Source organism: Lichenostomus cassidix, chromosome 27 (assembly GCF_008360975.1).
Source record: "Lichenostomus cassidix isolate B80296 chromosome 27, HeHo_3.0, whole genome shotgun sequence".
Lineage (NCBI taxonomy): Eukaryota > Metazoa > Chordata > Aves > Passeriformes > Meliphagidae > Lichenostomus > Lichenostomus cassidix.
Window position 1 is genome coordinate 5,219,635 of NC_139507.1, and position 18,946 is coordinate 5,238,580.

At 65.8% G+C, this 18,946-nt stretch overlaps 2 protein-coding genes across 5 annotated transcripts; one reads left to right on the forward strand and one right to left on the reverse strand.

Moving 5' to 3' along the window:
* Positions 1-360: 360 nt before the first annotated feature.
* OSBPL7 (oxysterol binding protein like 7) lies at positions 361-8,735 on the forward strand. Of its 4 annotated transcripts, none has more exons than XM_085083438.1 (23): positions 361-495; positions 1,383-1,575; positions 1,741-1,863; positions 1,978-2,031; positions 2,154-2,267; positions 2,351-2,461; positions 2,547-2,667; positions 2,755-2,858; positions 2,943-3,041; positions 3,124-3,253; positions 3,350-3,474; positions 3,605-3,685; positions 3,766-3,897; positions 4,343-4,433; positions 4,689-4,990; positions 5,426-5,563; positions 5,638-5,701; positions 6,071-6,149; positions 6,227-6,371; positions 7,077-7,218; positions 7,296-7,422; positions 7,502-7,624; positions 8,272-8,735. In XM_085083438.1, the coding sequence occupies exons 2-23, from the start codon at positions 1,483-1,485 to the stop codon at positions 8,378-8,380; spliced, it is 2,607 nt and encodes an 868-aa protein (XP_084939564.1). In that variant the 5' UTR covers positions 361-495; positions 1,383-1,482; the 3' UTR covers positions 8,381-8,735. The 4 variants fall into 4 exon arrangements, with proteins under 4 accessions (XP_084939564.1, XP_084939561.1, XP_084939562.1 ...); XM_085083435.1 differs by having other exon boundaries at positions 435-495; positions 1,279-1,575; XM_085083436.1 differs by having other exon boundaries at positions 435-495; positions 1,279-1,575; positions 2,943-3,035.
* A 128-nt stretch (positions 8,736-8,863) lies between these two features.
* TBX21 (T-box transcription factor 21) lies at positions 8,864-18,744 on the reverse strand. Its single transcript, XM_085083463.1, has 6 exons — positions 17,999-18,744; positions 11,104-11,258; positions 10,900-11,021; positions 10,668-10,826; positions 9,952-10,013; positions 8,864-9,844 (listed from the first exon to the last, which is right to left on the reverse strand). Exons 1-6 carry the CDS (start codon positions 18,415-18,417, stop codon positions 9,187-9,189), a joined length of 1,575 nt encoding a protein of 524 aa, XP_084939589.1. The 5' UTR covers positions 18,418-18,744; the 3' UTR covers positions 8,864-9,186.
* Between the last annotated feature and the right edge of the window lie 202 nt (positions 18,745-18,946).

Sequence of the window (18,946 nt, forward strand, 5' to 3'; positions counted from 1 at the left end):
TTCCCGAGACCCCCATGGGTCAGTGATTTTTAGGGACCCCCATGGGTTGATTTTTAGGGACCCCCATGGGTTGATTTTTAGGGACCCCCATGGGTCGGTGATTCCCAAGAGCCCCATGGGTCGGTGATTCCAAGACCCCCGTGGGTTGGCGATTCCCGGGACCCCCGCGGATCGGCGATCTCTGAACCCCCGGCGGGATGCCCAACCCCGGGACCCCCGTGCGGTGCTGCCTCTCCCAGGGTCTCCCAGCCCCTTTACCGGGGGCTGCTCTCGGGTGGTCTGCGGGGCTGCACGGCCGGAGCTGTCCCGGTTCCGTGCGGCCGCTCCGGTTCCGCCCGCGCTCGGTGTCCCGGCAGCTCCCGGCAGCTCCGCTCCTCCACGGAGCAGGGGGCAGAGCCGAGCGGCTCCGGACCGCCCTCCGTGTTCCGCTTCCTGCCGCCGCCGCCGCCGGGCAGGATGCGACCGGCCCCCGCCGCCCGCCCGCCTCCCGCCCAGGTGAGCACCGGGCTCCGTTACCGGGAGGGTGGCCCGGCCCCGCGACCCCCGGGCCACGCTGCCCCGGGGGGTGACAGCGGCGCGGGGACACGGGGATGGGCTTTGCCCCGCGCAAAGGGGGATGGAGACCGCCGGGGACACCGGCACAGCCGCGTTCCGGTGCGAGGGGTCGGTGCAGATCCCCGGTAGCTGTAGGCGGGAGAGAGCCGGGAGACCCCCGGTGTCCTCCCCTCGGAGCCGGGGGGGCGCGGAGCCGCGGTTACCGGTGCCGGGCTTGGCTATGGCAGCGCGGTGATCTGCCGGTGCCGTGGTTACCGGGGCCGTGGCCGTCGGTACGGCGGTGACCGGTGCTGCGGTTAGCGGCGCGGTGCTCCCCGCCGCCCGGGCTCGGTCGCCGTCCCGGGGTTATCCCAAACCCATCCCACGGCAGCAGCCGGGACACCGGGATGCCCTGTCAGGGACAGCGCCAGCGGGGGTGACAAGGCCAGGGGAAGCTGCCCCGTGCCTCAGTTTCCCCCCTGGAATCGTGAAGGGCAAAGGGAACAAACGCCACGCCGGGGTTTGGAGGGGTCACGTCCCGCCAGATGGAGCAGGGGTCGATCCCGGTCCTTGCACCGGTGCCACCCTGCTGGCTGTGCCAGGCTTGCCCCGTGCTGCCCGGCCGTGGGGCGGCGGGGCCGGACTCTGGACCCGGACCGGGCGGAGCAGCCGAGATAAAGCTGCCAGGGTCAAAGGCTCCGGCTCACGCAGAACTTTCTGGGCGCCGGCGGCGGTGCCATGCAGGGCCCCCCGGGAGCTGGGGACAGCAGTGTCCCTGTCACCCCCTGTCCCAGCGAGGGTGGAGATGCCGTCCCTGAGCTCCCTGACCTGCCGCCCCCTGCCCGCAGCGGCTCCCGCCGTGACGGCCGAGCTCGGACCCTCGGACCGGCAGCCCGGACGGGAAAGGGGGCTCAGCCCGGTGCCCTCAGCCCCCTCTGCTCGCCAGCCATGGGCAGCCACGAGAAGGACTTGTCCTCTCCGAAGAGAGCCCTGTCCCGCTCCAACAGCACCGTGTCTTCCAAGCACAGCAGCGTCCAGCAGGTTGGATTTGGGGACTGAAGGATGGCAGGGGGTGCTGTGAGCCTTGGGGGGCTTCCCCCTGCTTTAGGGTGATGTCCCTGTGGGCACTGAGTGTCACGGCCTGGGGACAAGGTGGGGACAATCCTGCTGTGCTCAGGGGCCCCCACGGTGACCCTGTCCCCGCAGGGCTCGGAGAGCTGGGAGGTGGTGGAGGAGCCCCGAGCGCGGGGCAGCCCCGGGCAGGAGCCGCAGCGGCACGAGGGCTACCTGCTCAAGAAGAGGAAATGGCCCCTGAAGGGCTGGCACAAGGTAAAAGGCAAAGCTGGCACCAGGAGCTGTGATCCTGGCTGGTCCCGGCATGATTTGGGGGCTGCAGGGGTTGCTCTCTGCTCTCCCCACCAAAAAAATCTCCTCCATCCCCAGCGGTACTTCGTGCTGGAAAATGGGATCCTGAAATACTCCACCACGCGCCAGGACGTGAGTGTGTGCCCAGGCTGTGGCCACGCAGCCTCCCCGGGGGCTCGGGGCTGGGGACACCCCCGTGGTCCCCCTGAAAAAGGGGAGTCTTCCCCCTGACCGGCATCCCTGGGCTCCCCCAGGTCCTCAAGGGCAAACTGCACGGCGCCATCGATGTCCGGCAGTCCGTCATGTCCGTCAACAAGAAGGCGCAGAGGGTTGACCTGGACACGGAGGACAACATTTATCACCTCAAGGTGCCGGTGGGGGACCGCGGCTGGGATGGGACAGGGCTGGGGACGTCAGGCCGTGTCCCCCACCACTCACCCGTGTCCCCCAGATCAAGTCCCCGGAGCTGTTCTCCAGCTGGGTGAGCAGCCTCTGCAGCCACCACCACGGCGAGTGGCCGGAGCCGTGTCCCCATGGGGGTCCCTCGGGGACCAGCGCGCAGGTGGGTGACAGCTCGGGGTGACAGCGCCGGGCAGGGTCCAGAAAAGGAGCTCCGGATGGCACTGCCCCTCTGTCCCCTGCCGCAGGGCCAGTGGACACGAATCCTGCCCTCGGGCAGTGCCCCTGCCCTCTCCACGCTGACCAGCTCCCGGGACAAGGTGAACGCGTGGCTGAAGGACAGCGAGGGGCTGGAGCGCTGCTCGGCCGGTGAGCTGGACCCGCGGGGGTGTGGGGGGCCGGACGGGTGCCCTGTGCCCCCTCCCTGACTGGGTTCGCCCTGTGCCCCCCTGGCAGAGCTGTCCGAGTGCCAGGCCAAGCTGCAGGAGCTGACGGGAATGCTGCAGCACCTGGAGGCTCTGCACCGCATCCCCTCGGCGCCGCTCATCTCCGGCGGCCAGGTGAGAGGGACAGCCCGCTGAGGGGTCCTGTGCCCCCCCGTTCCTGGGGAGGGTCCGGCTGCAGCCCCTTCCTCTCCCTCGCAGCCCTCAGCCGCCACGGAGAGGCCAAAGAAAGGCCGGAGGAGCACCAAGATCTGGTGCACGCAGAGCTTTGCCAAGGACGACACCATCGGCAGGGTGAGGGTGAGCTGGAACCCCCTGAGCTCTGCACTGCCTGGGCACGGAGCCCCCCGGGTGACCCTGCTGACCCCTGTGTTCCCCCCAGGTGGGTCGCCTGCACGGCTCTGTCCCCAACCTGTCCCGCTACCTGGAATCGTCGCAGAGCCAGCTGCCCTTCGGCCTCCCCCCGGAGTACAGCCAGCTGCAGCGCAGTTTTTGGGTGCTGGCCCAGAAAGGTGGGGTATGGCGGGGGACTGAGCCCTGCTGGGGGTCTCGGGGTGGGTTTTGGGGCTCTGACCCTCAGCCTGACACCCGCCCGTGTCCCCCGGCAGTGCACGGGTCACTCAGCAGCGTGGTGGCCGCGCTGATGGCCGAGAGGGCTCGGCTGGAGGAGATGCGGCAAGCGCTGGACAGGCAGTGCCCAGCCCCGCGCCCCGGCAGCGCCGGCAACACCGGGGTGAGGGACCGCGGGGGTGCTGGTTTTGGGGTCTCAGCCCGGAACTGGGTGACCCCCTGTCCGTGCCAGCCCTGTCCCGGCTGGAGGGGACCTGCCGGGGGGGCTCAGCTCGGCCTCCCCCTTCCCACAGCCCGCCCTGCGCCGCTTCCACTCCCTCTCGGTCTCCTCCGACACCACCCTGGACTCCTTCGCCTCGCTGCACCCGGATGAGGTCAGGGGGGTGGCGTGGGGCGGGCTGGGGGTGCAGTGACCGCTGAGGGTCAGGGGCTGAGGCGGTGGCTGTCCCCTCAGCCGGACGCGCTGCCCGCCAAGGGCCGGGAGCAGCAGCTCTCCAACCGCAGCATCGTCTCGCTGGCTGACTCGCACACCGAGTTCTTCGACGCCTGCGAGGTTTTCCTGTCCGCCAGCTCCTCTGAGAACGAGGTGAGGGGGCTCGGGGGGCTCTGCTGGTGACGGGGCTCTGCAGATGGGGGGCTCTGCGGAACCCCCGCCACCCCTCGCTGCTCTGGGTTCATCTCTCCCCTCTCTCTCCCCCGTCCCACCTCATTCATTAGCCGGCCCGAGAGCCCCCACAGCTCCCCGTGTCCCCCGCGGTTCCCGCTCCTCCCGCAGCCCCCCGCAGCCCCCTCCCTCCCCGCTGCCGGGGTCTCCTCACTCTCTGAGCCCGGTGGCGGGGCTGGGTGCTGCCGGTGCCGCCCCGCCGCTGCTCCCCACCGGTACCCGCCCCAGCCCGTCCCACGATCCCGGAGTTCATCCCGTCCTTCCGGGAGGGCCCATCCCGCTAGCTCCTCCCCTTCGGGGGTCCCCCCATGTCCCCCCCATCCCCCTGGGACCCCCGAAGCCGCCGACGGTCCCTGCGCCTCCCCAGCCCTCGGAGGACGAGTCGTGCATCAGCGAGGTCACCACGAGCGTCTGCGAGGAGACCACCGAGCCGGGGGGGCCGGGACGCCTCCCGACAGGTACGGGGAGCTCCGGGGAGGGAATGGGGACCGGGGGAGGTGGCAGCTTTGCCCCCGACAGTACGGGGAGCATCGGGGAGGCCACCGGGGAGGGAACGGAGACCGGGGGAGGTGGCAGCTTTGTCCCCACAGCAGGCGCGGGAAGGGAGAACCGAGGCTGGGCAGCTCTGCCTCCCCACACGGGAAGGAAGAACACCGGGAAGGGTGTGACCAGGGGCGGGGGACAGCTCCATCCCACCGCCCCACTCCCGGCAGGAGCGGAGCGCCCGGCGGTACCGGCTGAGCCGCCGCCGCTGGATCCGCCGCCGCCGCCACCGCTGGATCTGCCGGGGCCGGACCCGCGGCGGAGGAGCCGCCTGCCCGCTCCGCCCGCGCCCTCGGGGGACGTGAGCCTGTGGGGACTGCTGCGGAGCAGCGTGGGCAAGGATCTGTCCCGCGTGGCGCTGCCCGTGCAGCTGAACGAGCCGCTCAACACCCTGCAGCGGCTCTGCGAGGAGCTCGAGTACAGCGCGCTGCTCGACAGGGCCAGCCGAGCCCGCGACCCCCGGCAGCGCCTGGTGAGGGGCGGGCCGGGACACCGGGGACACCGGGGGACACCGGGGGACACTGGGGACACCGGGGGACACTGGGGACACCGGGGGACACTGGGGACACCGAGGGAGCAGGGGACACCGAGGGGCTCAGGAAGAATTGGGAGCTCAGCGACACAAGGGGCTCGGGGGGCATGGGGGGATTGGAGGCTTGGGGGACACAGGGGATTGGGGACACGAGGGGATTGAGGATTTAGGGGACATGGGGGGATTTGGGGAGTTTGAGGATTTAGGGCACAAGGGGGATATGAGGCCATGTGGGCACTGGGAGAATTTGAGGATTTAGCAGGCTCGGGGACACCTGAGACCCCATGAGTCTCTCGGCACTTGTGGGAACTGGGGGAGGACAGGCGTGTGCCCATCCCGGGCACGGTGACAATGGCACGGTGGCTTCGCTGCCAGGTGTACGTGGCTGCCTTCGCCGTGTCTGCCTACGCCTCCACCTACTACCGGGCGGGCAGCAAACCCTTCAACCCCGTGCTGGGCGAGACCTACGAGTGCGTGCGGCCCGACCGCGGCTTCCGCTTCATCAGCGAGCAGGTGGGCACCGGGGGTCTCGGGGGGGCGGCCCGGAGCGGGACAGGGCGCTGGCATGGCCCTCTTTGTCCCCACAGGTGTCACACCACCCTCCCATCTCCGCCTGCCACGCCGAGTCTGATAATTTTGTGTTCTGGCAAGGTGAGTGCTGGGTGGGAATGAGGTTGGGATAGGGAATGGGAATGGGATTGGGGCAGGGAATGGGAGCGGGAATGGGGCAGGGAATGGGAGTGGGATTGGGGCAGGGAATGGGAGCGGGAATGGGAGCAGGAATGGGATTGGGACAGGGAATGGGAATGGGAACAGGACTGGGGCCTGGAATGGGAATGGAGCAGGGAATGACAGTGGGAACAGGACTGGGACAGGGGCCTGGAATGGGAACGGGATTAGGACAGGGAAGAGGAATGGAACAGAGGCTGGGAACAGGACTGGGACCAGCGGTGGGCACCAGGAGGTTCCCCCCAGGGCGGGGTGATCTCACCTCCTCCACCTCCTCCTCCTGCCCCCCAGACATGAGGTGGAAGAACAAATTCTGGGGCAAATCCCTGGAGATCGTCCCGGTGGGCACCGTCAACGTCCAGCTGCCCAGGTGAGCCCCCAGCCCCACGGATGAGCCCCCCGTCCCCTCCCCCGTGGTGTCCCGCGTGCCCACTGTGTCCCCCGCAGGACCGGTGACCACTACGAGTGGAACAAGGTGACCACGTGCATCCACAACGTGCTGAGCGGGCCGCGCTGGATCGAGCACTACGGCGAGGTGTTGATCCGCAACACCCGCGACGCCTCCTACCACTGCAAGCTCACCTTCTGCAAGGTGGGACTGCCCCGCCCTGTCCCGCCCTGCCACGCCCTGCCACGCCCTGCCACGCCCTGCCACGCCCTGCCACGCCCTTTAGTGCCCAGGCTCCACCCACCCGCCCTGACCCCACTCCTCATCCCCGCCCATTTATTGACTTGCTAATTAAACACTGTGTTGTTGCCCCACCCCTCACCTGGCCCCACCCTTTCCCAGTGGCCACACCCCTACCCGAAGCCCCACCCTTTCCTAGTGGCCACACCCCTCCATTAGTGCCACACCCTTGTTGTGACTCCACCTCACCCTTTCTTAGTGGTCCCTCCTGGTCCCTCTTTAGCTCAATGGCCCCGCCCTTTCCACAGTGGCCACGCCCCCTTAGTGCCCCACCCTTTTCCAGTGGCTCCGCCCATCACTCCTGGCCCCACCCTTTTCCAATAGCCCCACCCTTTCCAAATGACTCCACCCTTTCCAGAAGATTCCTTGTCACGACCCAACCATTTTCCCAGTATCCCCTAGTCCCTTTCTCTATAGCTCCTCCCTTTCCCAGTGTTCACGCCCTTTCCCAATGACTCCGCCCTCTCCAGATGATTCCTTGTCATAGCCCCACCCTTTCCCAATAGCCCCTCCCTTTCCCAATAGCCCCTCCCTTTCCCAGTGACCCCACCCACCCTCTCGGCCCCTCCCTCCCCCCCGGCCACCCCGCCCACCTCCCGCTGGCCACAGGCTCGCTACTGGGGCGCGGGGGCCAACGAGGTGCAGGGCGCCGTGCTGAGCCGCAGCGGGACTGCCGTGGAGCGCCTGGCCGGCAAGTGGCACGAGGGGCTGCACCGCGGGCCAGCCCCGGGACAGTGCGTCTGGAAAGCCAGTAAGGACCCGGGGGGACACCCCTGAGGGGTCACACCACCTTTGGGGGTCTCTCACTGTCCCCCACGCCTCCCCCAGACCCCATGCCGCGAGACCACGAGAGGAATTACGGCTTCACGCAGTTCGCGCTGGAGCTCAACGAGCTGACGCCGGAGCTCCGCCGGGTGCTGCCCTCCACGGACACGCGGCTGCGGCCGGACCAGCGGTCAGCAGCGGCCCGGGGGGGTGGGGTGGGGCGGGCTGAGGTCACCCAGGTCGTCACAGAGTCGTCGTGTCGCCCTCAGGTACCTGGAGGAAGGGAACGTGCCGGCGGCCGAGGCGCAGAAGCGGCAGATCGAGCAGCTGCAGCGGGACAGGCGCCGCGTCATGGAGGAGAACAACATCACCCACCAGGCGCGCTTCTTCAGGTCTGGGGGGCTCCGCGGGCTGGGGGAGCGGTGGGTCAGGGGGATGGGGGGCTCTCGTGGGATGGGGGGACCCTCTGGGGGTCCTGAGGACAGCCCAAGGCTCAGGGGGATGTGGGGCTTTTTGGGAATGAGGAAATCTGAGGCCACTCCGTGGCTCAGGGGATTGTGGGGCTTTTAAGGTAATGAGGAAAACCCCCATGGGAGTCCTGAGACCACCCCATAGCTCAGGAGTGTGTGGGGTTTTTATGGAATGGGGAAACCCCCCATGAGTGTCCTGAGGGCGCCCCAAGGCTCAGGGAAATGTGGGGCTTTTAGGAAATGAGGAAACTCCCCATGGGAGCCCTGAGGTTACTCCATGGTTCAGGGAGATGTGGGATTTTTAGGGAATGAGGAAAACCCCTTTGGGAGTCCTGAGGACACCCCATAGCTCAGGAGCATGTGAAGCTTTTAGGGAGTGTAAAAAACCCCCATGGAAGTCCTGAGGACATCAGGGCGATGTGGGGTTTTAAGGGAATGGGGAGACCCTCGGGAGACCTCCTGGCTCAGAGCAGTATGGGGCTCAGGGGGACGTGAGGCTCTCAGGGGATAGAAAAACCCCCTGGAAGTCCCAAAAGCACCCCAACAATGTCCCCCCGCCCCATCCCCAGGCGTCTGACGGATGCCAACGGCAAGGAGTCCTGGGTCACCAACAACACCTACTGGAAGCTGCGCCTGGACCCTGGCTTTGCCCACCTGGACAGCGCGGTGCTCTGGTAGTGACCCCCAACCCGGGGGGTGCTGAGCCCCCCAGCTCCTCCCAGAGTGCCCAGCAGTGGGGCTGGACCCCCCAGCACTGGGGGTGCGCTGTCCCCCCCCCTCCGAGCCATTTCGCCGCTGTTTCAATAAAACTGTGATGTAAAAGTGGGGAGGGGGCACTGGCAATGCCTCCCCCCCGACCCGGGGCAGAGCCTTGGGGACGGCTGGGGCACTTTGGGGCACTTTTGAGGCCCTGGGGGGCGCAGGATGTTGTGGGGGGGTTAAGGGGGTCGCACGGTGCCCGCAGGCGGGAAGACACCCCTGTTGCCCCCCCAAATTGTGCACAGGGCTGCTCTAATAAAGGCTGTGAAGAGTTGGGGTGTGCAGAGAGATCCTTCTTTCCTTCCCCCATCGCCACCCCCGGGGGGCTCAGGAGACAAATCCCTCAACCCCCCCGTGCCTCAGTTTCCCTCCCAGCCACGCACAAAGCCGACCACAGCCGTGTCCCACAATGTCCCCTTTATTGCGATATGCTGCTGCCCCCCGCCCCGCACCGGGCGCGGGGGTGGCTCAATAAATACTTCAGCATTAACCCCCCCTTAAAAACCACCGACAACGACAAAAAAAAACCTCTCACCACCATCCCCACCTCCCCGCTGCCCCCGCGGCCCCACCGGGGTGGCACCGAGGGCTGATTGTCTGGCAGAGCCCCCCCTGCTCAAGTCATCCCAGGATATGGGTGTTAAACACCTCGGGGGGGCCCCTTGGCACCCAAATTTGGGGCTCCCGGAGAGGCTCCGACTCCTCCCCAATCCCCGCGGCGTGGCTCAGTTGCCGTAGTAGCCATAGTAGCCACCGTCGGTGACCGGCTCCTTGTCGAAGAGGTCGCCGTTGCGGGCCGGGGGCGAGCTCTCGGTGCTGGAGGGGTAGGGGGACACCCTCCGCCGCTTGCACTCGTACAGCCCCGAGTCCGACGAGTCCCCCCCGGAGCCCACAGCGGCGGGAGGCTCGGTAGCCCAACCCTCCACCTCCTTGCCCTTCTCCTCCCGGGGCTCCCGGTACCAGCCCAGAGCCCCGGCGGCGCCGCTCTTAGGGCCGAACTGCCCGGAGCTCCAGCCCCCCGGCACCCCGAAACCCCCCGGCCCCTCGGGGTAGTAGGGCAGGGCCGGGTGAGGGGTGGGCGGCAGGGCGAAGGGTTTCACCCCGTAGGGCACCAGTTTGCCCCCGCCGTACCCAGCGTCGTAGCCGCCGAAATCCAGCGCGCCGGCGGCGGGGGGCTGCTGCGGGGGGAAATACCAGTGGGGAGGGTCTTTGGGGGGCAGCGGCAGCGCGGAGCTCCGGTCACCCCCGAAAAAGCGCCCCGGGGACAGCGGGTACTGCTCGGGCAGGAAGGGCTGGAAGCGCGGGGCTGGCAGGAGCTGCTGGCAGGCGGGACCCTCCGGCGGCGATGGGGTTAAGCGGTCGCTCTCCGAGGCTGTGTACATCCTGAGGGGGACAGGGTGGGTTTTGGGGATTTTTATCTATCTGTGACCTCCCTCCTGCCAGCCGGAGGGACCGGAGGGGACAGGCGGGAGGAGCGGGGTGACACTCACGAGTCGAAGTTGTCCCGGAATCCTTTGGCGAAGGGGTTGTGGTCGATCTTCAGCTGGGTGATCTGGGGGTACACAGGGGTGGGGATGGCTGCTGGCAGCTTGTCCCCACACCCCGGGATGTCCCCGCGCTGTCCCTTTTCCCCCCGGTGTAGTCCCATCCCACTGCAGGCCTACTTTTTGGGGATGCAGGGGGTGCTGAGGGGGTTATGGGGTGATGATGGGGTTCAGAACGGGGCACTGGGATGTGTGGAATGGTCCTGAGTGGGATAGTGGGATGCTGAGGGGGTTTATGGGATGTGTGGGAAGATCCTAAGTGGGATAGTGGGGTGCTGAGGGCATCCGGGGAAGTCTCTGGAAATCTGAGAGGATCCGGGGGATATTAAGAGGCTTCTGGGGTGCCGAAGGGATGCAGGGGGACATCCTGGAATGCCGAAGAGATTCCCCTGGGGTCGCAGGGGTGCTGCAGACAGGGATTCTGGCACACGGAGGGTCCCGCGGGGAGGCCATTGGGGTTTTCCTGGTGCTGAGGACACCTCAGTGCTGGGGGAGTACCAGGGGCTGCTCTAGGGGGTTATTCGGGTTGCTGTGATGACACTGGGATCACCACTGGGATCATCACTGGTTTCCGGGCTGCTGCTGGGTGGCGTTTCTGGACTTTTGGGGCCGTTGGGGGATTTTTGGGGGGGATTTTTTCGGGGAGGGGGTCTCGCACTCACGTCGGCGTTCTGGTAGGCGGTGACGGCGATGAACTGCGTCTCGGGGAAGGCGAAGGTGTGCGTGTGCGGGGAGGGGTAGCCATCCTCCCCCTCGCCCTCCTTCACCTCCGTGACGTGCAGCCGCGGCTGGTACTTGTGCAGCGACTGCAGCACGATCATCTGCGGAGGGGACAGCGGCGACAGTCAGGGGTGGTCACAGCGCCACCAGGCCCACCCCGGACCTTCCCCTCACCTGCCCGACGTTGTTGGAGGCTCCTTTGTTGTTGGTGAGCTTCAGCTTCCCGAAGGAAACCTCCTGCCGCATCCAGTGCGCGCCCGTGTTGGGCGAGTCGGGGTGCAGGTAGAGGCGATTCCCTGGCGAGGGGACAGCGGGGACAGCTGTCACCCCCTTCCCGGCACACCCACGAGGGTGACAGAGGGCACGCGGGGCTCCTACCTGGCATGTTGCCCTCGGCTTTCCCGCACTGCACCCACTTTCCGCCCTGGTATCGCCAGTGGTGTTGATCCACCAGCACCACATCCACGCACACGCTGTAGTGCGCCACGGGGTTGAGCCCCGACAGGTTGAAGCTGAGGAAGGGGAACATCCGCCTGGGGAGGGGACAGAGGGACAGACGTTGTCACCCCCCTGGCTCGGCAATCGGAGCGCAGGGTGATGGGGAAACTGAGGCAGACCGGTCACTGTCACCCCCTCGGCTCGGCAATCGGGGTACAGGTGGGGAAACTGAGGCAGCGCCGTCACTGTCACTGTCCGCCCCCTCCCGCGGGTGGCCATGAGGAGCTGAGTGACCCCAGCAGCTGGGGGATGCTCCCGGGGCCGATCCCCCCCCTCCCGGGATCTTCCTCCCCCTCCCCAAGCACCTTCCGGATCGGAAACCAACACCGCTGCTATTTCGGGCCGAGAGCCAGCCTGCGCCAAGGGCAGGAAGGGGACACGGTGGCACTGTGGCCGGGGGGGACACAGGGCTGCAGCTGCCACCTCTCCAGGGGCTGAGCCCCCCGCCGTGTCCCCTCAAAGCCGGGCTGGGCTGGGACACCTCTGGCCCCGTCTGGTGCCTCGTGTCTGTCACTGACCACTCGCCACTGTTGCCCCAGTAGCCCCAGTGGTCCCAGCAGCACCAGTAACCCCAGCAGCCCCAGTAGCCCCTGTGGCCCCAGTGGTCCCAGTAGCCCAAAAGGCCAGTGTAGCCCCAGTAGCCCCAGCAGCCTCAATAGCTGCAGTAGCCCCAGTAGCCCCAGTGGCCCTAGTAGCCCCGATAGTCCCAGTAGCCCCAGTGGCCCTAATAACCCCAGTAACCCCAGTAGCCCCGGTAGCCCAAACAGCCTCAGTAGCCCCGGTAGCCCCAATAGCCCCAGTAGCCCCAGTGGCCAGCTCAGGTTCGCAGTGAGGCCTCCAGCCGCGGCCGCAGGCACTAGTTCAGCCCCTCCAGCAGAACTCCAACCATGGAATTTTGGCAACTTCTGGGGCTCTGATGGCCGGAGCTGGACACCAGCCGGACACCAGCCTCGCCCGGCCACCCCGTCAGTGTCACCGCCACCAGGGAGCCACCACCGGCCACCCCTCAAACCCACCCGGAGGGTTCCAGCTGCTGATAAAACTTTCAACCCCATTGAAAACCACCTCGGGGGTCTCGGAATGAAGAGGATTCATCCGGAATCCTTGAGGGGAGTGGGCTGGGGGGAAAAGGGGGTCTGGGGGCTCACGGAGCTCCGGGAACCGGGGGGGAAAAAAGGGGGAATCGGCCGTGGCCCCCGCAGGAAGCGGAGCTCGGGCAGCGCCGGGCGAAGAGCGGCGGAAAGAAAAGTCAGCGGGTGGCGGCTGAGTCAAAATTGCCCTTGCGAGAGAGTGGGGAATTGAAAAAGAAAGAGAAGAAAAAGAAAAGAAAAGGAAAGAAAAAAAAAATAGGGGGGGGGGAATAGAAAGAGAAAGAAGAAAATGAGAAGAGAAGGAAAAAAAATAGAAAAATGAAAAGAAGAAAAAAAGATTGAGAAAAGAGGGGGAAGAAGAGGAAAAAAAGAAAGATGGAGGGGGAAAAAATAGAAAACTAAGAAGAAAATAGTAGATAGAAAAGAAAAGGAAGAAGAAAAGGGAAGAGAAAAGAGAAAATTAAGAAGAAAAAAAAGAAGGGGAAAAATGAAGAGGAATCAGGAGAAGAGGAAGGAGAAGGAGACCATAAAGAAGATTAAACGAAAAATGAGAAGATAAAGATAATAAAAAGAAGAATAACAAGAAGATAAAGATTAAGAAAAAGATAAAGAAAAAAGAGATAAAAGAGAACTAAAAAGAGAAAGAAGCAGAGAGAGCAGCAGAGGAACTCCCCGTGCTTTGGGCAAACTCTGCCCTGAGCATCCCGGGGGCTCCCGGAGCTCTCACAGACCCCATTTCCCCCTTTCTTTCCCCAAAAAATCCATTCCCTCGGTCTCCCATCTCCTCCGCAGCGATCACACCGCGGCCGAGCCGAGGAAAGGGGGAGTTCCAGCCGCTGATCAAAATTTCAACCGCATTGAAAACCACCTCGGTGCCGCCGGAGCCCCGAGCCGAGGTGGCTGCTGCACCAACCCCAGCTGCTGCACTGAGCGGGGAGGAAAAAAACAGCTTTTTTTGCAGGTTTTTGGGGTTTTTTTGCGCTGCCAGCGGAGCAGCCGGAGCGGCTCGGCGTTCGCAGCGAGCGGGGAAACCGCACGGCCCGGCCGGGCACGGCTGGGTGGGGGTAAGACCCGAAACCGAGCTCGCCTCGCTTTTATTTTTATTTTTAAACCCCCCACGCTGGAGCTCCGGCTCGGCGGGACTCGGTGCCCCCGGGGTTTTGTCACCGCGGTTTGGGAGGTGCCCCGGGCGGGCACCCCAAAATCGGGTGGGTAGCGCTGGTTGCACCCTCGGAGGGTTTTGTTTTGGGGTTTTGTTTCGGGGTTTGTCCCTGCGTGAACCTCTCGGTTCGGAGGGACACGCGGTGACACCTGGTGACACGGGGGATGTTGGGGACACAGGGACAGTGACCAGGATGGACCCAGGTGGAAGGAAAGGAGGCTCAGCAGTGGAGCCCCCCAGCCCCTCACCCCCGGCAGAGCTCGGGGGGCTGCGGCTTCCTGCGCCTCCTCCTCCCCCGACGGCAGCGCGGGGACCGCAGGAGCCACCGCGGCCGCGTGGGAGATGTCGCAGCCACCCCTGCACGGCGGGGCGGCACGGGGTAGAGCAAGGTGACATGGCTTGGTGGCACCGCAGTGCATGGCATGGCATGGCATGGCATGGCAGGGTGACATAGCACAGTGACATGGCAATGCACAGCAGGGTGACATGGTGTGGTGGCACCGCAGTGCATGGCATGGTGGCATGACATGGTGACACGGCAAAGCATGGCAGGGTGACATGGCTTGGTGACAGCTCAATGCATGGCAGGGTGACATGACATGGTGACATGGCAATGCATGGCGTGGTGACATGGCATGGCAAAGCATGGCATGGTGACATGGCATGGTGACACGGCAATGCACGGCAGGGTGACATGGTGTGGTGGCACCGCAGTGCATGGCATGGTGACATGGCACGGTGGCATGGCAATGCACGGCAAGGTGACATGGAATGGCTGCTGGACGTGGCACAGTGGCACAGCAGTGCATGGCACGGTGACATGGCCTGGTGGCACAGCAAAGCATGGCACGGTGACATAGAACGGCTGCTGGACACAGCGTGGTGACATGGCACAGTGTCACAGCCATGGTGACACGGCACAGTGTCACAGCCATGGTGACACGGCACGGTGGCACGGAACATCTGCACAGCACAGCTGTGCCGCCCGGTGCAGGTGACACGGCACAGCTGGATGTCACTGTCCGGCAGGACACGGCGACATGTCACAACAAGGCTGCACCCCTCCGAGGTGCCAGCCGGGCGGTGTCCCCAGCCCAGCCTGATGGGGACAGCCACTGTCAGCCCTGGAGAGCCACCCGGAGTGTCCCCAAGAGGCACTGCCAGCTCCTGTGTCCCCCTCAAGCACGGCCACCCCTCAAATCAAAGCCACCCTTGGTGTTTACCCGGTTTTTGTGTCCCCAAAGCCACCCCCAGTGTCCTCTCCAAAGGCAGTGCCATCCCTCGTGTCCCCAAACGCAGAGACACCCTGCGTGCCGCAAAGGCAGTGTTGTCGCCCCAAAATGCAAAGACAGACCTCATGTACCCCGAAAAGGCAGGGCCAGCCCCTTGTGTCACCCCAGAAGGCAAAGCCAGCCAATGTGTCACCCCAAAAACAGGGCCAGTCCCTGCGTCATCCCAAAAGGCAAAAACCAGCCCCTGCACCTCCACAAAATGCGAAGACAGGCCCCGTGTCACCCCAAAACTCAGGGCCAGCCCCTTGCCCAACCCCAAAAACGCATGGCCAGCCCCTGGATCACCCCAAAAGACGAAAGCCACCCCTTGTGTCACCCCAAAATGTAAGGCCAGTCCCTGTGTCAGCCCAAAATGCAAAGCCAGCCCTTTGTGTAACCCCAAAATCAGCACCAGTCCCTTGTGTCACCCCAAAAGACAGGGCCAGTCCCTTGTGGCACCCCAAAAGACAGGGCCAGTCCCTGCATCATCCCAAAAGGCAAAACCAGCCCCCGCACCTCCACAAAATGCAAAGACAGGCCCTGTGTCACCCCAAAATGTAAGGCCAGCCCCTGTGCCTCCTCAAAATTCAAAGCCATCCCCTGTGTCACCCCAAAGGACAGGACCAGCCCCTGTGTCACCCCAAAGTGCAGCGCCATCCCCGACACCTCGGCACAACCCCACGGCAGGAATTCCCCGGGGTGCTGGCGAGTCCTCGGGGGTTTCCGCAGCAATCCTGCCCGGCTGAGCCCCGAGAGCCGCGGGGGACGCAGGGAGGACAGGGGACACGCGTGGGGAATCGGCGGGAAACTGTCTGGGAATTGTGGGGTGGCTCGGGACAGGGTGGAGTGGCTCGGGACAAGGTAGGATGGCACCGGACAAGGTGGCACGGGACAGGGTGAGATTGCACGGGACACGGTGGGATGGCACGGGACAGGGCGGGATGGCACGGGACAACAGAAAGGTGCCAGCAGGATAAATCCCAGTGCCCGGCCAGGTCCATCCCAGTGCCACCACCTCCCCACCAGCCCCAAATCCACCCCAGGGGTCCATGGGGCGCTGAACCCCAAAGCCATCCATGGGGAGAAACCAGCGGGATGTCCCTTTCCCAGCCCCACAATCCCCCAGCCTGGCGTGTCCCTGCTTTGGGACCTCTGGGGTGGCATTTTGGGGCTCACATCCCCCCCGCCCCCGAGCCCCCAAAACGCGCTGGGGTTTTTCCTGTGCCTCAGCAGCTCTGCAGCCTCACCCTGCACAACGAGGGTTGCAAAAGCAGCTCAGGGTCGGGGGAAACGGATGTTTTGTGGCTCTGAGTTTGACGTTCCCCACGCTCTGGGCTCGCCGTGAGCCCCCCCGCTCCGAGCAAACCCCCCTGAGCCCGCGGTCCGTCTGCAGAGCCATTCTGGGGGATAGTGGTGGGGGGAAAAAAAAACCAAAATCGCCTGGTTTCGGGCTGGGAGCTACGGCAGGGGCACAGCGGGGCGGGGGGGACAGGATGTGTGGGGTCACCCCAATTCCCAGACAGGATGTGTGGGGTCACCCCAATTCCCAGACGCTCAGCAGCAGATCCTCAACCTCCCTGACACCGCGGGGAGGGCACTGAATGAGCCGGGAGAGAGGAGGAAAGCAGAAAAAAACCCTAAATTTCAACCCATTCCTGCGAGGCCTGAAGGGTGGCGAGAAAAAACCAACAATTTGGGGTGCCTGCCACCCCAGCCACCCTCCGGGCCGCGTCACCCCGTCCGTGCCGGTTCGCTCGGAGCATCCCCGAGCCCAGCCGTGCCAAACCAAGCGGCCCTAACGTGTTTAGACTTCCAACACATTAAGCAGGTTGGGCTCAGCATCGAAGTGACACCATCTGTCTCTCGGCCGAGCGAGGCAAGCCCGGCGCTGGGCAGAAAGAGACCCCCTGGGCGAGGGGCTGGGGATGGGGCTGGGCAGGGGGGGCAGCGCGGCCGGAGGGGTTCGGGGGGGTCTCTGCCAGCTGCTGAGCTCACAGCGGGGGGATTCTGCACTGTTTTCCCCGTGGGAAGGGTTTTTGGGATCCCCTCGGGGTGATCTGGTGGTGTTTGGGTTCAATGTCCGGCCCTGCCGTGCTCGCGATCCCACTGAGAACCCCAAAATTGCTGCCCAGGGTCTGATTCCCCTCACCCTCATCACCCCGATTTGGGGCCGAAGGAAGAGTTCAACCTTTTGGGTTCCCCGTTTGCTCCAAGACGCCTCCACAGCCCCACAGGACTGTGTCGCAGCCAGACCCCACAAACTGGCAGATAGAGAGCGAATTTGAGCCCCACAAATAGCCCCAAATCCTGTCCCAGCCCCCAAATAGCCCCCAATCCTGTCACACCCCAGGCTGTGGCGTCACCAAAAGCCATTTCGACAGCCGGGACGTCGCCAAAATTCTCCCCCTTTCCCCGTCACATGTGGGGCAGCTTGCTCTGCCTGCCCCACCGAGCCGCAGGGGGGATTTCCAGCCCCGAGGGGGACAGGGAGCGCAGAGGGTGTCACCCACTGTCACCCTCGCGGGGCTGTGGGGTGGCCGCAGCTCCTCGGCACTTGTTGCAGCGCCGAGCTCCGGATACAGCCCGTGGGTTGGCTCCGGATCAAAGCTGCCCGCAGGCCCCTAGCAGTGCCACCAGCTCGGCCACCTTCGTGTCACGGAGGCTCCGGACCCCCCTGTTCCTCCCTGAGCCAGGTGGGGACACCCCCAGACCCTTTTCCCCTCCTAACAAACCTCAGCTCCCCTAGGAAACAACACCGGGGGATGTCTGGGCTGCTTTGCCTTCCCCACCCCAGACTTTTCTCCAAACCCACAGGGTTTGGGGTCTCCTCTTGCACCCCCAGTCCCACAAACACCTCCCACTCTTCCAGCCCCTGGCAGGAGCCTCAGCCCCTCACCAGCCCCACAATCCTGTCCCACACCCCTCACCGCCGGTGTCGCCACCCCCGCGGCTCGCCACCCCCGGTGCCCGTGCGGCTCCAGGTGTCCCTGCCGGTCCCTGTCGCGGTTCCCCTGTCCCCGTTCCCCCGGTGCTCTCAGGTTCCCCTCAGTCCCCCGACCTGATCCCATCCGGTGCCTCGCGCCTCCTCCGACAGTCGCCTGTCCCCGCCGATCCCCCATCCCGCTCCGTCCCGGTGCGCTCCAGCCCACCCCAGTCCCCTCCAGTCCTTCCCAGTGCCCCGCCGATCCCCCGCCCCGGTGCCTCCCGGTTCTCCGGTCCTCCCCGGAGCCCCCCCGGTGCTCCCGGCTCACCTGCCCTGCTTGGTGATGATCATCTCGGTCTGGTGCTTGTGGAACTTGGCCCAGAGCGGGTAATTGTTGAGCATCACCTGCACCTTGCCGGCCGCGCGGTACCCGGGCAGGGCGCAGAGCGGGGGGCACAGCGGGCTCCCCCCGCCTCCAAAACCACCCTCCGCGCCCGCGTAACCTTCCACCGGCGCGGCGGGAGGCGGCGGCGCCCGGTAGGGCGGGCACGGCCCAAGGAACCGGCCGCCGAAGCCGCCGGGAGCGCCGTACGGCAGCGGGGGGGCTCCCGGTTCCGGTGCTGCCCCATCGCCGAAGAAAGCGGCGCTGTCCCGGGGGCCCGGCGGCTCCTTGGCGAAGCTGGCGGCGGCGCTGAGCATGGGGGCGGCGGGCCGGGGGGCTCCGGTGCCAGGCTCCAGCGCGCCCATGGACGGGCGGGGGGCACCGGCCCCGCTCAGCCGCTCATGGGGGTCCCGGCCGGCGGTGGCCCCGGGACACTGAGCCTGTCAGCGCTGCCCGCCCGGCCGCGCTCCCGCCGCCCCCTCCATGCCCGCTAATCCCGGGGGAGCCGCGGCGGCTCCGGGACGGCCAAGAGGGAGTGAGGCAAAGCAACAAACCCCGCCAAAAAAACACCCCAAAACCACCCGGAAAAGCCCCAAAAGTGCCGCGGGGGGTGTCCTGCCCTGCCGCCGCCGGTGCCGCTGCCTTCACACGCTCCACCTGCCCATCCCTTGGCCTCTTATCCAAAGAACGGCTCCGCTCCGGGAGCTCCGCCCTCCTCCCCCGCGGGGGCGGCGGCAGACCGGGGCGGGCCGGGGGCGGGGAGGGGACCACGCGGGGAGCGGGACACGCGGGGAGCGACGGACGGGACGGGCGACACGTGGGGGACAGGGGTGGGGACACAGGAGGGGAGGGGGAGGCTGTGGGGACGGAGGATGGAGTGACAAGGTGGGGCCT

Coding starts and splice junctions, on each gene's coding strand:
- TBX21 (XM_085083463.1), bottom strand. CDS start 18,417: ATGGGCGCGCTGGAGCCTGGCACCGGAGCCCCCCGGCCCGCCGCCCCC. Junction 11,259..17,998: donor ATCATCACCAAGCAGGGCAG/GTGAGCCGGGAG, acceptor TCCCCTCCCCAG/GCGGATGTTCCCCTTCCTCA. Junction 11,022..11,103: donor AGCCGAGGGCAACATGCCAG/GTAGGAGCCCCG, acceptor TCCCCTCGCCAG/GGAATCGCCTCTACCTGCAC.
- OSBPL7 (XM_085083435.1), top strand. CDS start 457: ATGCGACCGGCCCCCGCCGCCCGCCCGCCTCCCGCCCAG. Junction 3,254..3,349: donor TTGGGTGCTGGCCCAGAAAG/GTGGGGTATGGC, acceptor GTCCCCCGGCAG/TGCACGGGTCACTCAGCAGC. Junction 6,372..7,076: donor GCAAGCTCACCTTCTGCAAG/GTGGGACTGCCC, acceptor CGCTGGCCACAG/GCTCGCTACTGGGGCGCGGG.